We start from the raw sequence: 20649 nt of genomic DNA, 5'->3' as shown, positions 1-20649 counted from the left end.
AGGACATTTTTTTGACTCTCTTAAAAAACCCCATTTCTAAAGTTCTCGGTTTCTAAAATAGCGGGTTTTTCCTCCGATTTTTCTTCAGTGGAGGCCAGTAAAAACCTATTATTGGTAGCACATCATACCCCTTTACAGAGCTATACAGATCATGGTCTATGTCAAGTGTTGTAGAGGCATAATGCTTGGAAATCAGCAAAAAACCTTGTTGATGATGTACAAAAACACAGCCGAGGTTACTTACTCCATGAAAAAACAAATGGTAAAGTCTTGCTTTAACTTGAAATATGAAGATGGTGTTCTGAACTGACAGGAGGAGGAGATCTGATGAATAAGCAAATATTCTTTTCGATCAGGTACTTATCTTAGTAGAACCAAACTTTAGAATTGTATCCCATCTAACACTGTTCTGTGTCAAAAACTGGGGGATTATGAGCTTTAGCTACTCAGATACAAACATTTGCTTTTGCCGGACTGCTGTGGAAGCAGGAATCTCTGGACGGGAAAGTGGCCAGATAGCAAGAAATGATGACACCTTAAAACTTCCACAGCCAGATTCCCTATAGCTCACCTGTTAGAGATAAGTCACGTACTCACAAATACCCATCTGACAATGTCTGATCTTGCTGATATTTGGGGTACCTTGTGGAGGTTGGTTTCTTTGCTAAAGCAGTGAGGAGGAGAAACTATTTTTTTCTTGAAAATACTGAAGTTGGAGATACCATCATTTAATTTATTGCCTTTAAACTTGTTTTACGTGCAAGTCAGCTAGAACATGAAAAAGAGAATTATACCTTTGTAAAAGAGGCAGTTCAGGATTCAGGTGTTAGGAGATTATAACGCTGCAGGATTTCATGCAACTGCAAAATTCCCCTGCATTTATTCAACTGTCTCATATAACTTTCAGTCCTTTTGCAACATCATTTTTGCTGAGAAGTGCAACCAGCTGCTCACACGAGTTGCTTATACTGCACAGAAAGGTGTGTGAAGAACACTCATGGAACCTGTCCTAGTATTCTAGCTAGGCTGCCCATCGATCCCTCTGTTAGGGACAAGATCATCTCGTCTACTCATGTCAAAAATACCTTATCAATCAGAAGCAATAAATCCACTGATTAATTAAAATCCAGTACTCACAAAGAACGGGATAAGACCAGAAGCTTTGTCTTCATCCAAAACTTTCTTTAGGGCTGAACCACAAACACTAAATGTATCATCTGAAGAAACATTTTTGATCTTCACACCACCAATTAACGCAGCCCTTTCCACTGACGAATGAGCCTGCAAGGAAATGGGCAGGTTTTAAGACAGATACCTTTTACTGGAATGTAAAAAGTTCATTTGACTTTGAAAACAAAAAATAATTTCTTTCAAGTGTCCTGGTTTCAGCTGGGATAGAGTTAATTTTCGTCTTGGTAGCCGGTATGGGGCTGTGTTTTGGGTTTAGGATGAGAACAATGTCGATGATACTCTGATGCTTTGGTTCTTGCTAAGCAGTGCTAAGCTGTTGCTAAATAGGTGCTAAGTGGCGCTCACACTGGTCAAAGACTTTTCAGCTTCCCCTGCTTTGCGGGGTGCACAAGAAGCTGGGAGAGGACACAGCCGAGGGGGTGTTGACCCAGACTGGCCAAAGGGCCATACCATATGACGGTCATGCTCAGTATATAAGCTGGGGGAGGAAGAAGGAAGGGGGGGACATTGGGTGTGATGGCGTTTGTCTTCCCAAGTAACCGTTACACGTGATGGAGCCCTGCTTTCCTGGAGACGGCTGAACACCTGCCTGCCCATGGGAAGTAGAGAATGAATTCTTTGTTTTGCTTTGTTTGCGTGCACGGTTTTTGCTTTGCCTATTTAACTGTTCTATTTTATTTCAATTATTAAACTGTTCTTATCTCAACCCACGAGTTTTCTCCCTTTTACCCTTCTGATTCTCTCCCCCATCCCACTGGTGGGGAGTGAGCGAGCGGCTGCATGGTGCTTAGTTGCTGGCTGGGGTTAAACCACGACATCAAGTAAAGCAATACTTGAGATCCTGGGACTGTTGCATAACAGATACGTACATCTCCCTCTTTCATACAGATAGACAGACAGATGGACACACATCCATACGTATATACAGGCACACAAATAGACTAATAGAAAGCCTGAAGTATTCTTGAAACCATTGCCATGGCGTCATTCAGACAAGAGTTCAATTAACCTTAGTGAGAGCCTTAATTAACATGTTGGCAATTAGGTAGGATTGATTAAGAGCTTCAGGATCTGGCTCCAAATCAACCAGAAGACATGCAGATAATCAGCTTGCCTGATACGATTCAGTTGCTCACTAGCGTATTTTTATGGCATACAGCTTTGCTGAACCCTAAGAAAATATACATCATGGTATGGTATAGATTGAGATATTTTCTTACATTACCATTTTTTTTTTTAGATTACCCACTGAATAAATTGTGGTTCAGTCATGCATTCACTCATTTTGGTAGGCAATTAAGGATCATTCCCAATATGTTATTTTATTTATAACCCATTTTCTTTGAATTCCCCTTAAATATTTTTTTTAGAACATGAAGTACATCTCAGTAAATAAAAACAAAGATATCACTAAGAAGTTCCTATAAAATTGTGAAGTACAATACTATAATAACTCTGTTAACAGTGAAAGGTATGTATAGCCACAAAATACTCTCCTTCAGAGCATGACTAAAAGCAAAAAAAGGTATTTTACCTTCTACAATTTCATTAATTGTCATTAATTTGAAAGAGAAAAGTTCCTCACCTTTTCATATCATGACTATTCTCATTCATAATCTCCATCCTACCCTTGTTGGTTCTTGCTAGTGCCTATGTCGTGGTTCAACCCCAGCCGGCAAATAAGCACCACACAGCTGCTCGCACTCCCCCCCGGTGGGATGGGGGAGAGAATCAGAAGAGTAAAAGTGAGAAAACTCGTGGGTTGAGATAAAGACAGTTTAATAGGTAAAGCAAAAGCTGCACACGCAAACAAAGCAAAACAAGGAATTCATTCACTGCTTCCCATCAGCAGGCAGGTGTTCAGCCATCCCCAGGAAAGCAGGGCTCCATCATGTGTAACGGTGACTTGGGAAGAATAAATGGCATAACTCTGAACACCCGCCCTGTTCCTTCTTCTTCCCCCAGCCTTATATGCTGAGCATGATGTCATATGGTATGGAATATCCCTTTGGTCAGTTGGGGTCAGCTGTCCCAGCTGTGTGCCCTCCCAACCTCTTGTGCACCCCCAGCCTGCTTGCTGGTGGGGTGCTGTGAGGAGCAGAAAAAGCCTTGACTCTGTGTAAGCACTGCTCAGCAATAACGAAAGCATCCCTTTCCATCACAAATCTAAACCATAGCCCCATACTAGCTACTGCGAAGAAAATGAAGTCTATCTCAGGCAAAACCAGCACAGCCTACAAGAGCACTTACTAATTCTATTCTAATTTAGCATATAATCACAGAAAAGATTAAGCCAAAACACAGGTTGAACAAGACCAGATGAAGATAAAGTTTCTGCCTTTCAACTTCACATATCCCTGGAATGACGTGTTTTAAAGGCAGATTGACTATTAACTTTTATCTCAGCAGCGCCTCTTTTCGGCAAACTAATTAGGCACCAGCTTGGGAAAATATAGAAGTCTAGACTTGAAATATAACTTGCAAAAGGAGCCTCAGCCAGGATAGCCCAGGCACTAAACCAGACAGGGATCCTCTTCTGTTGTCTGCAAACCCCCAAGCAGTTACTGGGGAAAGCTTGGTTGCCTCTCCTGCTCTGTACTCATTAACGCAAAGCAAAATGATTTCAAGGGGATAAAGATTTTCCCCAAATGCCGAGAAGCTAACATGATCTCCCAAGACGTACAAGAGCCCAATTCAGCTTCCTGCTCTGCGTCTCCTTACTGGCCAACTTTTTACCTCCCTCCTAAAGCATTCTTGCTTGCTCTTGCTATGCTCTGTCGGTGCATGGATTTCTCTCCCACAGAATGGCTTAGGCTTACTTTCTTTTGTGGATTATTGCCTATGAGTCACACAGGTCTGTTCTTAATGCAGAAGGACCGGTGAGCTGGCAGCAATCTGCTTTGAAAGGTCAGCAGTATCTTAAGGCAAATCCTTCGGTAAACATAAGATCCTCTGACCTTCAGTAGGCAGGAAGGCCTGTCAGTCCTCATTTCAGGTCAGCCACTTACATGGGACAAAAAATGAAAACAAATAAAAGGCTTTGTGCATCACTGGGTCGGAGTTTGAGCTCTGGGGCTGGCGGTCTGCCCAACACTGACCTTAGGGTCCCAGGCCAAAGAAGGACAAATATCCTTTGTGCCTTTTGAAAACAGTTCTCTTTCCTCATATTGTCTTGTCCTGACTCTTCTCGCCCTACAGGTGTAGTCTCTCTTCCCACCAGCAAAGAGCAAGTGTCCGTTTAACTTGTTCTCCAGGGCTTTTTAATATACGGTCAGTAGTAAATCAAGATAAGCCTGAAACCTGGCCATTTTATTCTGCATAATCAGGTACTACTTCAAACTAAACATCAAGTACTAAGGAAGTTTCTTCTCCCTCATTGACATTTAGATAAGAAAATGTCACAGCTATTGAGAGAAGCAACACTGCTTGGCCCTTCAGTAGGATTAGTGTGTCAGGAAGGCCAGAGCAGCAGAACTCACAAGACTAAAATTTGCTTTCATTAACAGTAAAAGCCTCTCATGGTCCTGGCCTGCTGAGCATTTAGCCTGACTCAGGCTGCTAAATACCACTCACAGTCAGCAATCAAGGATTGTGTTTTCTCTTTTCTTAGAAGATTTCTGAGCTGTATTGATACATGGAGATCTTAGGAGTGTTTTTCTTTCAAAAAAATAATCACGTTTTGGGCTTCTTCAAGTATCATGACCAATTTGCTTTCTATTCATGCACTAGGTTTCTCTGTGTGTGTGCACCCGCACCCATGCACGCCCACAGGCAGAGGACGTATGTGTGTTTGTTTGCCCATGTGTATGTAGGAGACAAATAATGTCTGTGCACATGGACACACAAGCCTCGATGTCCTAAAGGATGGCCTAGGCTTACTCAACACAACTGAAATTAACACCTTACTCAAGTATCTTTCTTTACTTCAAATGAGCTCTTTTTGTAAAGAAGCAATGCTTAGGTAACACTGACCTCGGGATGTTTCTTCTTTGTATTATGGTAGCGCACATGAGATTCCAGCCCACTTACGATGTGCAATAAGATTTAAACAAGCAAAACCAAAGAGTCACCAATCCAAAGAGTTTATGCTTCATTCACCTGCCTATTGAGGTGGCTGACATTGTTAAGTAGAGCCCCCATGCTTCCGCGTTTTTGAGAGGTACTCACCTGATCAGAAGTATAGGCCACCAGCCTGCCCATGATGTCTGCTTCTGTTAGCTCTGGCTTTTCTGACTGCACTCGTCTGATAGCCTTGGTTCTTGCAGCAAGCAGTGAAACCAGCGTGGCCTCGCTTGCACTTCCCTGTGGGACAAATTGAAGGAAGGTTCAAAAGAAAGACATTCCTGAAGAAGAAAAGCAACATTTTCTTCTATATGAATCTGCAAAGTTGCGAACAGAAACTGCATAGGAGAAACTGCGCAATCTCACGCTTTTTAAGAACACGTGTGACAGCAAGAGAGGAATCTCTATTAGATCTTGGTCCCCTCCTTCCTGATGCCTTTGTCTGCTCTCTTTAATCCCTATGCTTGTCCAGTTTAGGCACCAGCCTTGCAATCAGTGCCAGAAAGCTGGACTCACAGACCTAAACGCCTGTGAAAAGGCTCTCGAACGAGGCACCAATCATCTGTTAACCAGTAACAACGGCAGAGTAACTGTTGATTTCTGTTCCTCGGGCTTTCTGCACATTTAACTTCCATCAGAATCTGACTGGCAACTCTCATTTCTATCAAGCAACATGCATAATTATAACGCCTATTTCATAGTTAGAGTTACCCTGGGCACGTTAATTGTTGTGGCTAAGAGAGGAAGAACACTGAAAAAGCCAAACAGCGATGATTCAATATAGCTAACTCCATTTCAAAGTATTAGTTATGTACGTTTTCTTCATCAAAACCGCACGGGCGAAAGGAACAGCCAGACACTCTTTCTAAATTGCCCTTTGACTCACAAAACATGAGTTTAAATTGTGTCTTGGATACTCTGTGACAACAAAGAGGGGAATTTTTTGTATCAAGTGATCTGTAAATTTCACAAGAGAGTACACGTTCCCGCAAATTCTTTTCATGGTTTTCCTCTAGAACAGGCAGGTGAAACATGCTCTAAACTGCTCTTTTGAACTCTAAGTAATGGTTTGTAAACACACGTTCCTAAATGTCAATGGTTTTGGGTGTCCATACGCAAGACACTTTTTAGGTACTTTCAAAGTTGAGCAATTGTCCTGTGCACCTTCCTCTGCCAAGCCCACAACACGGCCCTGAATACAGTTGCTTGTATTAACAAGCATGTCTCAGAAATATCCTCAGTGTCAACAAGCTAATTTTGGAGTGATGTTTCTTATAGTTGTACCAAACTTCTATCCTCCCTCTGTTGAAGACCTGTCTATACCTACTAATTACAACAAAAGTTTAAATATTTGGGAAGTCTTGTTTCTTCCCTGGAGGTGGGCCTGATCCTACAGGTTTCATACATGAGGATGATGCCAGTGGACTCAGACTTTCTCCTAATACTGAAGTTAGCTGAGCTATTTATATGAGACAAACCCGCCTTCTACACATGTCAACTTCTCAACAGTGAGCGAACTCAATCCAGCTGGAATTCAACAGCCTCCTGAATGGAGTAAGCAGGAAAAAGGACAGTCCCTAAACATTTACTAAATGTATTGCCATGACAAATATATTTTATCTGCCTTTCTGGTGGTGTGGGATTTGAGAAATGTAGACCCCAGGGTCTGCATCAGAGCACAAAGATTAGCCAGAGACAGTTTTGTGCATTTCTGACAGCCGCTGCTGCTGCATACAGCAGTATGGTAACTGTGGAAAATATTGCAGATACAGAATGGTATAGGAAAACAAATATCCCTCTTGGGTCAAGTAAGGTCGAACTTCCCTGTGGAGGCAAGGGGTGAAGGACATTCTGTCCATTAATTACAGAAAACATAATTTGGCAGTCTCCCTCTTTAATCTGATTCTGCATGTGGTCTGTAGCCAGGTACTCAGAATACTTATCAGAATATCTGAACGCCGAGAAATCGTGCCTGTCCGTAGTTCTCAAAACTCATGATGCAAGAGTGTGTGTGCACATTATCTTCATCTTACGCGTAAAGAACTTTCAAGAGCTGATTCATCTCACTTTATCTGTCTAAAAAATTAAATATCTGAGACAAAATAATTGTTTAGTAGTCAGTGGGGAGAGGTAAACATATCCAAAAAGCCATAGTTCCATCTATTTTAGGCAAATATTATGGACTGAGATAAATGGCTCCTCTAAAGGTACCTTCTTGTACCTTCAACTTCATCTGACAAAATGTGAGATGAATCTCACACAGTGTAAGTTTCCTGATGAGAAACTTGTGTCAACATGTCTTTGTTAGCAAAACTATTTCTGCCATGCTCAGCACAATGTTATTGAAGTAACGGTGAAAAAAAATACCTGTGCTTCCTGACAGTCCTGTGACCTACAACATAATGACTCGGGTCCTGGCTGTCCAGCAGATGTGAGGCATGTTTTACAATCAAGAACATCACCTACTTTCTGAGAAGCTGGGGTTTTTTTTTTCCTACTTTTGTTTACAAGCAGTATATAATCTTCTAAAGAACCCTGCATAATCAGAAGACCTGCATAATGGGCGTATACTATCAGACAATGTTGCCTGAAATACCCTTTCCAGCATTTCAGCAGATGAGAATACTTTTCATTTCTGCAAACCGCTGCAACTTATTGTGATGTTCATACAGTTTTTCAGGTAAGTTGTATGTCCTCATAATGAAGCTGGGCAACATAAAGCCTGCGTGCAAGACCTAATTCCACCTCGCATCGGGCAAGTCACTGAAAACAACCTTTCTAAACCTGGGTTCTTCACAGTAAGCTTAGCTCCAGCACCCTTGCGTTTAATATGTGGGAAATAATACTAATTATTACTTTCATTAAAAGATATATTTAAGGGGATACCTGAAAATCTTTCAAACGTGGAGAAAACGGCTGTAAGGAATATGCATATTAAAGAAATGCGTGCAAATATAGAAAAGAAAATGGCTGTAGGAAATTCCAAAGGTTAAGGCATTAATTTGAGATCTGGAAATTTAAGCCCCCACTAGGCGGGCAAATGACTTAGGCTCAAGAATAGCCTCAGCCTTCTGAGCAGTGCCACAAGGTGTCCTGGCATCCTGGCTGTTCACCCAGGCTGGTGCATACCCAGTGTACACAACAGTTCCTGCCTTACACAGAAACAAGGATGAACAGGAAAGGGCCTGTGGCCCAGCTGAATCTTGCCTCCTGATGTACAGCCTCAAGGCACCTGAATCCAGCAACTTGGAAATGCTTTTGGATGTCTCACGATAGACATCATAGGCTTTTTCACCTTGCCTCCGTTTCCATAGGTCACCCTTTTATACTGAAGCTTACAGTGTTTGCAGAACTTGGTTTGTAAGGTGTTTCTAATCACTTGGCACCAAAGTCTTGTGCTAAATATTTCTGAAGAAAAAAACCCTTGGTTCTTGAAATACTTGGCTAACTGACAAGAAAGGTAAATCAGCAGTGCTCCTTGCCAGGCCAAAGATAGGCTCACTCTCATTTTGTTTCACCCTTAAAATGCTTTTTCTTTGCAGAGCAAGGAAACCCTTTAAAATTCAAATTAGGTATGCTTTCCAGCAGTTTATCTAGAACGAACAGCAGGATACAAGCTTCAGGAAGAAAGTTGCTTTCTCACTTATTTTTGAAAGCTGTTTTTTTCTCCTCTTGAATGCTGTATTCTGCATTAAGTGAAGGATGATGATACCTTCCCTTTTACTGCAAGCAAACAAAGGTTGCCATGGCAAGCAGGCTCAAGAGGCGGAAGAAATATCACCAAGAGCTGATGTTCATGTCCACCAGAGCTCTGACCTGAAATTTTCTTTCATCTTTTACCATTTTCAAGTGTCATCCTGCACACAACAAAGTGCTTCATATTGACATAGACTTTCAAATGTAATTAAGAGCCAGTTTTCACAGGCTCTGTTTTACCCAATACCACAATAATTACTTGCTATTTACCAAGAGAATGACTGGCACTTTCACGCGCTCATGTTGTCTTTGCCTCACGCGCTCTTATTTGTATCATTATTGTTTCAAGAGCAAGAAAAGAAGATCTGCAGCACGGATGACTTCATCATAAGCAGGAACACAGAGCCCACTTTCGATTCTTGAAACTGACTGGTTTCTGAGGAAAATTATGGGCAATCCAGCATCGTCAGCCTGGAAGGGCACTATTTCCTGCTGATAACCATCAGGCATAATTGCTTGCTTTCCCTGGTACAAAAATAAGTGCTGCTAAGACGCATGATGAAAGCTTGATTTTGTGAGCATAACCCCCTCCCCAGTAATCGTAATGAAAAAGATTCTAACAGAGCAAGCAGATGAATAAAGGCTTGTTCTGGAGATACACTGGTGCAGGTGCAGCTCCACCTAGGAGAACCATAGCAGTTGGGTTGCCTGGGAAGATGTTGGGAAGAATTCATTGGAATATGCAGTAGGCATTTGCAGCTGAGATCAAAGAAAGAAGCCCCCGCTTCTAGCATGCAATTCAGATGTATTTTAGAAGCCTGTCTTAGGATAAAATGGATTGTGCCCTGGCCTCCAAAGACCAGACTCCAGAGACTATCAAAGGAGCACAGAACAATTATTTAAAATTCAGTCTTTTTCATAGTACAGATCTATTTGAGGTAGATTAATAGCTGTGACCAGAGTCTGCATTTGCAGAAAGACCATATGCTAGTGGCCGACAAACAATACAGCTTTATTGTGCATGCAAGTTTGCCCATTGGCGATATATTCATTACTGTACAGATACTCTGTTCAGACATTGCAGGCTTTCATGAAGCAGTCAACGTCAAAGTTTGGGGGTTTTGTTCTATTTTGGATACTGCAGTATAGTCTGAAAATTGTATTATCTACTGATAGAACCATTCAGGTTCAAATTTTAAGCAGTTCTTCATCTTGTTTTAATATCACAGTATTTCATTTTGTTATATAAGGAAAACATCTTAAAATAATTTCTACTTCTTTGACAAACTTTGATAGACTTTCTACTACATTCTGTTATTTCTGCTTAGAGAAGATTCTCTCCTAGGTTCTTATCCATTGCTTGATCTCTGACACTTTTTTCCTGAAAAAAAGAAAGGCTGTTTTGGAAACTGACTGAAGTAAACAGTTGAACATGTCTAAGGTGGACTTCATGGAAGTCTTTGTAACCACTTCTCATGATGCTGTACTCAAAATCCTCAGATATATTTCTATTTGAGAAGTTTTTTTCTGTTTTCAGCCATGAAACATTGCTGCACGCTGTCGGGAAGTATGAGCTCATGTCACTTGATCAACAAATTAAAGTTTCCATCCTACACGATGCTTCAACATTATGATTTGAATCTGAAGCCCAAATTGTGCTGTTAAGTTGAACTACTAACAATTCTTCCCAGAGCAGAGTGTTTCAGAATTCAGCTGCTCGGAAAACAAAACCATTACTTTCATGAATGATCCTACCCACCTATGGACATTCTCACAGAGCATCAGTCGTTCTGAAAATCCGAAAGGAATCCATGTGGCAGAAAAAAAGATATCTTTCCTTTATTAGTGTTTTGGTATGAAGGTTTTACAAATTCATCCCATATTCTTTTTTCATGTCCCCTCTTACCTGAATGACTCCTCCACCTTGGCCACCATTCCCAGCTAAAAACTCTTCAGGCAAATTAATCATCTTCCCTAGCCAATCCAGCATGACAGTCTCCAGCTCTGTGCAAGCTGGACTTGCGGCCTGTGTTGAAAAACAGAACAGAGGGAATAACCTCACTAGACCACGAAGAGAAATAGAATCTACCAAAGCAAGAATAACTCCTTCTCTCTCTCTGTCTTTTGACTGTAGAGGAAGAGACTAGCTGACTAACTTCACCAGCTAAATTTGGGACCTGAAGACCATTTTGTGCATGTTGTTTCTAATACTTAATAAAAAAATGTCAAACTGGGCCTCACATAGAACCATGACTATCAAACGTCAAAGCTAGGATTTGCATTTTGCATATTTTTTTTTTGACAACAAGCACCAACCTCTTTTGAGAAGAGCCCATCTCATATGAATGTGGGGGTTTTTTTAACACAGTTTTCCATTCATCCAGATGATAAGAGAAGTAACAACATTGGGTGACAGGCAGCAGTCATACCACTTAATGAACTACCAGTAAGTTTCAGCTGCTACCACTAATTCTAAATGCTGGTGATTTTTCAAGGGCAAAACTTCTAAGAGGGAATAGCCTTTTATTCCCGGAGTCATTCAGGGTATCTATGTGAAAACACTTAATTAGTCAAGGAAATTTACCTATAAAAATAGTCCTGTGACTGCACTGCTATTAATCAATAATTTCATTGAAGAATGTTACTGAAATGCTTAAAATCTTGGCAAGGTGAAGCACCATCACCACATAGCAGTACACACCCCAGTAAACTTACCCAAGAAAAGCCCACACATCCTATTCCAGTACATAACATATCTGCAAGAAGAGCTGGGAAGGAAGAGGCTGTAGGGAAGTAGGCAAAAAAGTATGGACTGTGCCAGTGAGTCACCTGTATTAAGGGAAAAATAGTCATTTTTAACTAATGCAGGAAGCAGAAACAAATTGTCACAAAATCAGAAATGATTAGAGGTTGGGACCAGTCAACAGTTCTCGACTACCTGGCTGTAACACAGGATCCCGTGTTTTAGAAAAGCTTACCTTGTTTTTTCTCAATTTTTATCTGTCTTCTACTCAAATTAGAAATAACATTAGTTCTTGCCCCCACCTCCCGACAGTTCCAAAATCAGAGTTCTCCATTTGTCTGCCTAGAAGACAAGAACTGCATGGGCAGCGGCAGCGTGACTTTCTGTGCAGGGCACTGTTCCTGAGCCTCTGCTTTCAGGGACTCTCGGGTATTTTGTTCTTTCATCTCTGTCATGCGACTGACTTAGCAAGAGTGGCTTCAGTGCAGCAGAGGTCCACAGAACTCTCTTGCCCACACTCTGGAGTTATTTGCCAAAATTCAGGCACTAAATCTGGCCAAACAGCTCCTCACCACAACGTGAAACAATCCATTCCAGTATCCAGTACCTTCTGTAGAAAATTAAACTATCATCTCCCTATAACAAGTTGTGATTTATGCACAATTCCACTTTATATGTACTAATATGAGAGAACACCACAATAACTGCACAGACTGTAGTCAACTGTCTTGCAGCAGCAATATTTGGAATTATCTGATGCAATATCTAAGCAATTTTAGGATCTGTGAGATACTTGATAGTGCTCCACAACTCCAACCTAATAAAATTTGAAAACAGGAAATGTACTGCCACGCTGCAATGTTCAGTGGAAATAACGTCATATGATATGTTTGGCAAAACCAGCTTTCACATTCAAGATAAAAGGCAAGTATTAGAAAAAAGTGCTTCTAGAGAATTCGATGGACTATAAGCAAGAATTCAGCAGAATGTGTGCAAGAACTTTCCTTGGCTGGAAAACCCAAGGCTGCTGAGTTATTGAAGCCTAGCCTTTTCTTACTCCATTTTGTTTTCTTTTCTTTAATACTGGAGTTCTTCTGTTACAACTGGAGGATGGCAAGAGCATACATTCTCTCTTGCCTGAGCTCAGTGTTTCCTTACTGTTTTGTTCCGCATTCCCACCTCTGAAGAATTTTACCTTTCACACTCCCCTCTCTCCCAGTCTGTGAGAAGGTTTCTGGTTCTGGAGCTAACTCAGGGGTCACTCTACTGCACTGTTCTGCATGCTGCAAATATGCCTTTTATTTCCTCTTCTAACCTTCTTCATGCCAACAACCAGCTCTTCTTTAAGGGACATGCTCCACAGTAAGGGGAAACTGTCTTAACTCTTGTATACACAACGAATCCAATATCACTTTCTCTGCTGTAGTATACCATACATACTATTTCAGATGCCCCTGTCTCTTTCATAGGAAAACAGCTCCTATCCACTACAATTTCCCACTGTCTAAACTTAGCCCTGTACCTGGTATGTTGAAGATTTCACTTTTAGTGACCAGTAAAAGTCTCTAGGTCCAAACCTGCTCAAATCAAGTCTCCAGAGACAAGCCACTGTGCACATTTTTAGCTCTATCTCTTCTATCTGGTCAGGATCTCTTTCTTTGCGATAATGAAGTTTTAGAGCACTTGTGGCAAACACCTGCCTTCACAAATCAGAAAAAAAATAGGATGGGACTTGGTTCTTCACAGGAAAACAATAAACAGATAAAAAAATACCCAATAAACAGCAGTCCCTGGCAGGACCCACGTGCACAGACTTTCACTGACATCCATCATGAGCCAGGGCTGCCACTGTTCATCTCCCCTTCTCTAATCCTCTGTGATCTCTAAGACTTGTGACATTCATCTTGGGTTAATCAAGTTAAACCGCCTGCTGGCTGGGAGCCATTTGTTTGATGAAACACAGCAGATTCCAGTTGCACCACTCACACAAAGCCAAAAAGCCACAAGCCCTAGGGCAAGCGCAGCTGCGGTTCTTCCTCCTGCCCCCCCTTCCCCCTTCCCTTGAAGCAGCTGTAAAATCCATTTCTGTTGCCACGCTGGAACAGACACACTTGGTCAAATATTGCAAAGAGCGTGGCATAATTGATGCTTGTTTTTTCAGCCCTCTGCTCATAAACAGTGATACACAAGTGGCTTGGCTTCAGTAATGACCACTCTAATGCTTCTCAGAGACATTTTATTGCCCAGATTTCTTCTAAGGGTGTCTGTCTTCCTATGGCTTCCTTAGTCTAAGCAAGAGTCTTCCTTTACCACTCACTAAGGACAGGTACTTTAGCTGGAAGTTCACAGATTAATGGATCCAGGGTGAGGAAAATTAGCGTCTTCAGTACTGCTATTTGCAGTTACAACTAGACTTGATCATTTGGGGCTCTAAAAAAGGAGGAGATCTATTTCAAGAGAACAAAGCAAGTCTGAGAGAGAAAGGTGACTCCCACTGATATTTCTATATGCAGATCCCTTCCACCTTGCCTTCCTGCTGTGGAGACTGGAGTTCAGCAGTTGTTCCCTCGGTCCCTGCGTTAATATTAGGAACTCAGCACCATTATGGCCATTGTCATTTAGTGGACTGCCCTTTGAAGGTCTACATCCAATTTCACAAGAAGTCTCCATAAAGAAGTTTTACCACTCACGAATGCTTGTTCTCCTGGAGGGTGAAGACAGCAATGGATACTGCATTATTGCTTTACACAATTAGTTGATCCTTGCTCCTCTGAAGGAGCACCATTTTCACATTTTCAGTCATCCAGGAAGTAGCACATAGCTGAACACAATTAACGCAGTAAAGACGTCAACATGGAGGAAAAGAGAATCACTTATGGGCCACTGATAGCCTACGGGCAAAACAAGGTTTTATGACCTCTGTCATACTACCTGCTCTCTCTGAAGAAGCCCAGTTCCTCATTTATGAAATGGAGAGAAGACATTCCCCGGTGAAACACTGGAAAAGCACTACAGCTGGAAAACACTAGATGTACTTGGAAATGTGAGGCTTGTCAGGAAAAAGATGGGAAGAAGATTCAGGGAAAATATCATGCGGGTAGGTTGTCCCTATAGCCAATTTCAAAAGTCCCTAAACCCAGTTAGAAATAGTTCTAAAGGTCTCCGAACCAAATGTGAACAAGTCTTCCTATGCTAAGTCCTTCCTAGCCTCCCTGTCTCCCTGTGTTTGTCCAGCACCACCATTGTCCCGCTTCAGTCTCTGTGAGCACAGCTGACAGAGGCAGCCAGCAGATGCAGCAGTTCGTGCAGGACTGTGCACAGAAGAGGCCCAGAAACGCTGCTAAGGTCAGTGTATGTGGGCTCTGCAGTGGTGGGGACGCTCCACCGGGCACAGTCCCCAGCAGCAACTGGCACAACTATCCCGGCACACCACAGGTCTCAACCCAGACTAAGCTCCCGAGGGAGTATGCAGCTCTGCAGGCCTGGGATTGCAGGGATGATGGGGCCTCTTGCCAAGGCTGGGGCAGTGGGAGATGGTCTTCTAGCCTGCAGGAGGTATGCCCTGGTGGAGGTGCCTGGTGCCTGGGCCACCATGTAAAGGAGCAGCATGAGGAGGTCAGCAGATTGTGCAGTACAGAGAGGACAAAAAGGAGACTGAGTGGATCCTCCCTGAGACATAACACAAGGTATCGCACATACAAGAGCCTGAACCCCCGAAGGTACCAAAGAAGGAGCAGTCAGAGTCTCCGCTTCTTGGGTTGGCAAACGGAGTCCCACGATGGTGAAGGGCAGAAGCCTGCAACTACTGGCACTAGGAGGAAGGCTTCTGCTCCACCTGCAGATCTGCAACTACAGAATAGGCTCAGTGCCCTGGTTGCAGGTGGGCTGGCAGCCCTGCTGTGTCTAGCGAAGCACCCAAGCAACCTGAGTGTTGACCCTGGTGTTGACAACAGGGATTTGGGTCTTAAGACCAGTGGGACTCTCTTTGAGGGTCAACTCCTAGGAAGAGACAGGATCCAGCTGAACAACTGGGGCAAAATATCTTTGCAGACAGGCTGGCTAACCTGGTAAGGAGAGCTTTAAATTAGGAATGATGGGAGAAGGAGATGAAAACCCACAGTCAAGGGAGGAAGGTGGACTGAGTTGCCAAGCCAAGGGTGAAGGGTAATGTGGACAAGGGAGATCCTGAAAACCAGACGGGGCTAAAGCGGACCCACCCCAAGCGTATGCACACAAATAAGGAAGTGCTGAGAGGGCAGCATTACAGGGGAAGCTCTCCTATCTTCTCTGGGAAAGCAGCACAAGTGGGGGCCTCCCTGAAGCACCTGTGTGCTACGACGTGACGTGTGGGGAACAAACAGGAGGAATGAGAAGGCTGTGTGCAGTTACAGGGCTGTGATCGCATGGGGATCACAGAGATGGGGTGGGATAGCTCGCGTGACTAAGTGCTGCGGTAGATGAGGACAGGCCCTTTAGGCAGGACAGACCGGGAAGGCGAGGCAGGGGAGTGCTCCTTTATGCAAGGGAGCATCAGGAATGCATGGGGCTCTGCCTAAGGATGGACAATGAGCCAGTCAAGAGCTTCTGGGTCAGGAATGGTGGAGATTTCAAGACGGGCAACATTTGGGTGGGTGTCTGCTACAGACCACCTGATCAGGAAGAAGCACATGAGTACAGCATTCAAACAGCTGGAGGAAACCTCATGTTCGCAGGTCATAGTCTTCACCGGGGACTCCAACCAAGCTGATATCTGCTGGACAGACAACACAGCAGGGCACGCCCAGTCCAGGAGGTTTCTGGAGTGCATCGATGATCATTTCCTAACATAGGTGATGGAGGAACTGATGAGGAGAGACACGCTGTGGGACCAGATACTTACAAACAAGAAAGAACTGGTCAGGGGTGTGAAAGTCAGGGGCGCCTTGATTGCAGCGACCATGAGATGGCAGAGTTCAGGATCATGAGAGCAGGAAGAAAGGCACAAAGCAGGACCATAACCCTGGGCTTCAGGAGAGCAGACTTTGGCCTGTTACAGGACCTGCTTGGAAGAATCCCGCGGGAGACAGATGTGGAGAGAAGAGTGGTCCAGGAGAGCTGCTTGATTTTCAGGGATAACCTCCTCCCAGTTAAAAAACGGCCCACCCCACGTGCAGGAAGCCAAGCAAGAGTGGCAGGAGGCCGTCATAGATGAACACGCTGTTTAATACCTTCATAAGTGATCTGGATGATGGGATCAAGTGTACCCTGATGAAGTTTGCTGATGATACCAAACAGAGTGGGGAAGTGGACACTTTGGAAAGGAGAGCCACCCTGCAGGAAGACCTGGATAGGCTGGAAGAGTGGGCTACCAAGAACCTTCTGAAGTGCAACAAGGACAAGTGTGAGGCCTTGCACCTGGGAAAACATAACCCAGGAGTGCAGCGCACGCTTGGATCTACCCCACTGGGGAGCAGCTCTGTGGAAAGGGACCTGAGGGTCCCGGTGGAGAACAAGCTCAATATCAGCAAACAGTGTGCTGCTGCTGCAGCAAAGAAAGCCAACGGGATGCTGGGTTGCATCAACAAGGGCATCACCAGCAGGCATAAAGAAGTCAGTATCCCTCTCTACTCAGCGCTTGTCAGGCCACACCTGGAATACTGTGTTCAGTTTTGGTCCCTGCTACACAAAAAAGGTGTGGACAGGCCGGAGGGGGTCCAGAGAAGGGCCACCGAGATGATCGAAGGACTGGGAAGCCTGCCATCTGAGGAAAGGCTGAGAGAACTGGGTTTCTTCAGTCTTGAGAAAAGAAGGCTTAGGGGAGACCTTATCACCATGTTCCAGTACTTAAAGGGCAGCTACAAAGAAGATGGCGACTCCCTTTTTACAAGGAGTCACATGGAAAAGACGAGGGGTAATGGGTGCAACTTACTCTTGGGGAGATTCCAATTGGACACAAGAGGAAAATTTTTCACAATGAGAACAATCAGCCGTTGGACTAATCTCCACAGGGAAGTGGTGGATTCCCTGACATTGGACACTTTTAAGATGCACCAGCACAGGCCAGGGATCGACTGGCTGGAACGCAGCTCTGCAGAAATGGACCTGGGGGTCCTGGTGGACAACCAGAACATAAGCCAGCAATGTGCCCTTGCAACAAACAAGGCCAACAGCATCCTGGGCCACATTAGGAAAACTGTTGCCAGCAGGTCAAAAGAGGTGAGCCTTCCCTTCTACTCAGCACTGGTGAGGCCACACCTGGAATTCTGTCTCCAGTTCGGGGTTCTCCAGTACAAGACAGACATGGACATACTGGAGTGATTCCAGAGAAAGGCCATGGAGAGGATTAATGGATTGGAGCATCCGCCATATGATGAGAGGCTGAGAGAGCTGGGATTGTTCAGCCTCACAAAGCTCAGGGCGCATCTTGTTAATGTGTATAAACACCTCATGGGAGGGTGTAAAGAAGATGAAGCCAGATTCTTCTCAGCGGTATCCAGTGCCAAGAGAAGAAGAAATGTGTACAAATTGAAAATTCCACTTAAATGTAAGAAAAAGCTTTTTTGCTGTGAGGGTGGTCAGACTTTGGAACAGGACAGCAGAGAGATTGTGAAGATTTCATCCTTGGAGATATTCAACACCCAGCTGGACATGGTCCTCAGCAACCTGCTCTGACTGACTCTGCTTTGAGCAGTAAGGGTGGACTAAATGATCTCTAGAGGTGCCATCCGACCTCTACTGTACTCCGACTTTGCGATTCTGTGCTCATCTGAGTCGTCAGTCGGTAGTCTAAACAACATAGGCAGAATCGGAGTTACTATAAGAACCGGGATTTACGTACCTGTGCTCTCTCTTTGTGTCACAAACACTAACATTTCACACCAGAGGAAAGTTTTGGATAGACCATTTCTCCTTCAGAACGTATCACTTTGTAAAAGTAAATTTATTTGCAGGGCATGTGAAAATCAAGACAAAAATCCGCTTAGTTAAGAGGGAGCATGACATGTTGATGACTTAATTGGAATTGAATGTCTCACTTTCTATTCTCAAGTGATTCATCTCTTATTTTTTAATTTGATATTATTTTATTGAACGTTGTCCAGTGTTCAAAGCAAAGTGTTTTCTGTTCTACTTCACAGGCAAAAAGAAATTGGTTAGTATTTTCCTCCAAGGAAACAGGACAGGCAATTGCATCTATGAGCAGCACATGAAAGTATTTGCACGTGTTGGACAAAATTCTCTTATCTACTCTGCATTGATTTAATTCTGTTGGATTTAAGACTTCATCCACAAATCTTTGAGAAGAGTGGTGGGATTGCCATTTTCTTGAGTGGAGCTTTTGCCTGTGAAAGGACAGCAGGGTTGGCTCCAAGGGAAACCAGATAAGGTCATATTGACTATCAAATATTTACATTGGTCAATGGAAAGGAATTGGTATTATAGCACACTGACTAAACGCTTTTGCAGAGGAGTGGTTCCATGTCCGGTCACACAGCAATCATCTCACCTAGCTACACCCAGAGAAGCAACCCAAAGTGGTTATTGCAGAGATCCAAAGCAGAGATTCCTCATTAACATTTACTAATAATCCAGGCCCCTTCAAGCTACTCACAGGCCTTAGGAGACAAGCATATCTTTAAAATAAATAAGGTATACCATGAGTGGCAAAACAAGAAAGATTCAGAACTGGACAAATGCCAGACGCTTTGTTTTGCATTGGCTGTCCAGCACTGATCTATCCAAGGACTAATACTGAGGCGTTGGCCATCTGCCTTAGAAGGTACTAGAAGAAGCTGACATTTAGGAGAGTAAGTCAACAGAACAAGTATTGGCGCAAATCCTTTCTAGTCAACTCTGTAATAAAAAGAAGTCTCCTAAGAGAATTTTAACATTTAAAGATCAGCTTGAAGGAACATTTTAGGCACAGCAGACTAATAAAAATGCCGTTTTATAAAGTATCTACTGTGCTTTGCAAGTAGCAAAAATATCACATGAAACTGAAAGTTATGAAGCTTTGCCATAACCGATGCAAGGAAGGAAAGGCGATTATTTCCACAAGCAAGCCTCACATGAAGCAAAAGAATGATTTAATTATTTCTAGCAAGAACAGAAAACATTAGTTGGGTAAAGTGTTAGATTGTATTTAACTATGGATGTAAATCAGACTCCTGCCTTCTAAAAGTGAATCAGCGTGGGTACTTGTGTTCGTAAGGTCTAGCTGCACAGCCTTCAATCCACACGTTCCTTAAAGTCTTTGAAAACCTAAATGCAGTATTGAACATGACACTACAGATCCATTTTTCTTACCCCTGGCATAATGATCTTCTCAATGTCTTTAAAGACATCCTCAAAGCTCTCGGGATCCTGGGGTGCACAGTCCGGAATGAGGGGCCTTAGATATCCTGGTTCCACATCTGGGAAGACCTGTCTTTTATCTATCTTCTCCAGGTAATCTGCAATGTAGTTCACCATCTCCTTCCCTCTCTTGCGGAACTCTGCAGCATCCATGGGTATCAGAGTTTGGGCTTATTATCAGAAAAAAACCTAAAAAAAAAAAAAAGTCACTTTTGAAAGAAAATATTACTAGTGTTAAACCTGTTACTCAGACGATTTATAGGATGACTCACATGGCCTTTTTGAAAAGACCATATGCTCTTTTATTTCTGCCTATTAGGCCAATGCCCATACAGTGTTGCATTCTGCTCCACTCCAGTATTAGCTGGACATTGTACAGAAGTAAATCACACTGTTAAATCTTTGATGCCTAGCTCATGATGTAGATTAGATTAATACAGATAGGCTGTACCTTTAGCACAGAAGAGCAGTAGAGGCACATCGATGAAGATTAAGAAATCACAAATTTAATGCCTGCTGCTGCTGGTTGACACAAGGATGTGGCACTGTCATGTGGCGCATCATAATCAACTCCCTCCTGCCTTATAAAGAAGAGGTCAAAGGAAATAGCATGCTGTGTGTCTCTG

General features: G+C 43.2%; 1 protein-coding gene across 4 annotated transcripts in view; it reads right to left on the bottom strand.

The window, feature by feature from the left end:
* LOC104017967 (aromatic-L-amino-acid decarboxylase-like) overlaps positions 1–20649 on the bottom strand; it is a 73174-nt gene that overhangs the window by 30996 nt on the left and 21529 nt on the right. For all 4 annotated transcript variants that reach the window (XR_015705309.1, XM_087760093.1, XM_087760113.1 and 1 more), the window contains exons 2-6: positions 19976–20212; positions 11665–11778; positions 10856–10975; positions 5359–5493; positions 1138–1281 (exon numbers count right to left, since the gene is read on the bottom strand). Coding sequence is in view for 3 of the 4 variants with exons in the window: in XM_087760093.1 (XP_087616219.1) it covers positions 1138–1281; positions 5359–5493; positions 10856–10975; positions 11665–11778; positions 19976–20176 (714 nt within the window). In the remaining variant the exon portion in view is untranslated. The remainder of the gene's footprint in view (positions 1–1137; positions 1282–5358; positions 5494–10855; positions 10976–11664; positions 11779–19975; positions 20213–20649) is intronic.

This window comes from Nipponia nippon, unplaced genomic scaffold (assembly GCF_047370975.1).
Source record: "Nipponia nippon isolate SJK-2023a ecotype South Korea unplaced genomic scaffold, ASM4737097v1 scaffold_1, whole genome shotgun sequence".
NCBI classification, from domain to species: Eukaryota; Metazoa; Chordata; class Aves; order Pelecaniformes; family Threskiornithidae; genus Nipponia; species Nipponia nippon.
Note: the sequence above shows the minus strand (reverse complement) of the source record. Positions and strands in the feature narration are given on the sequence as shown.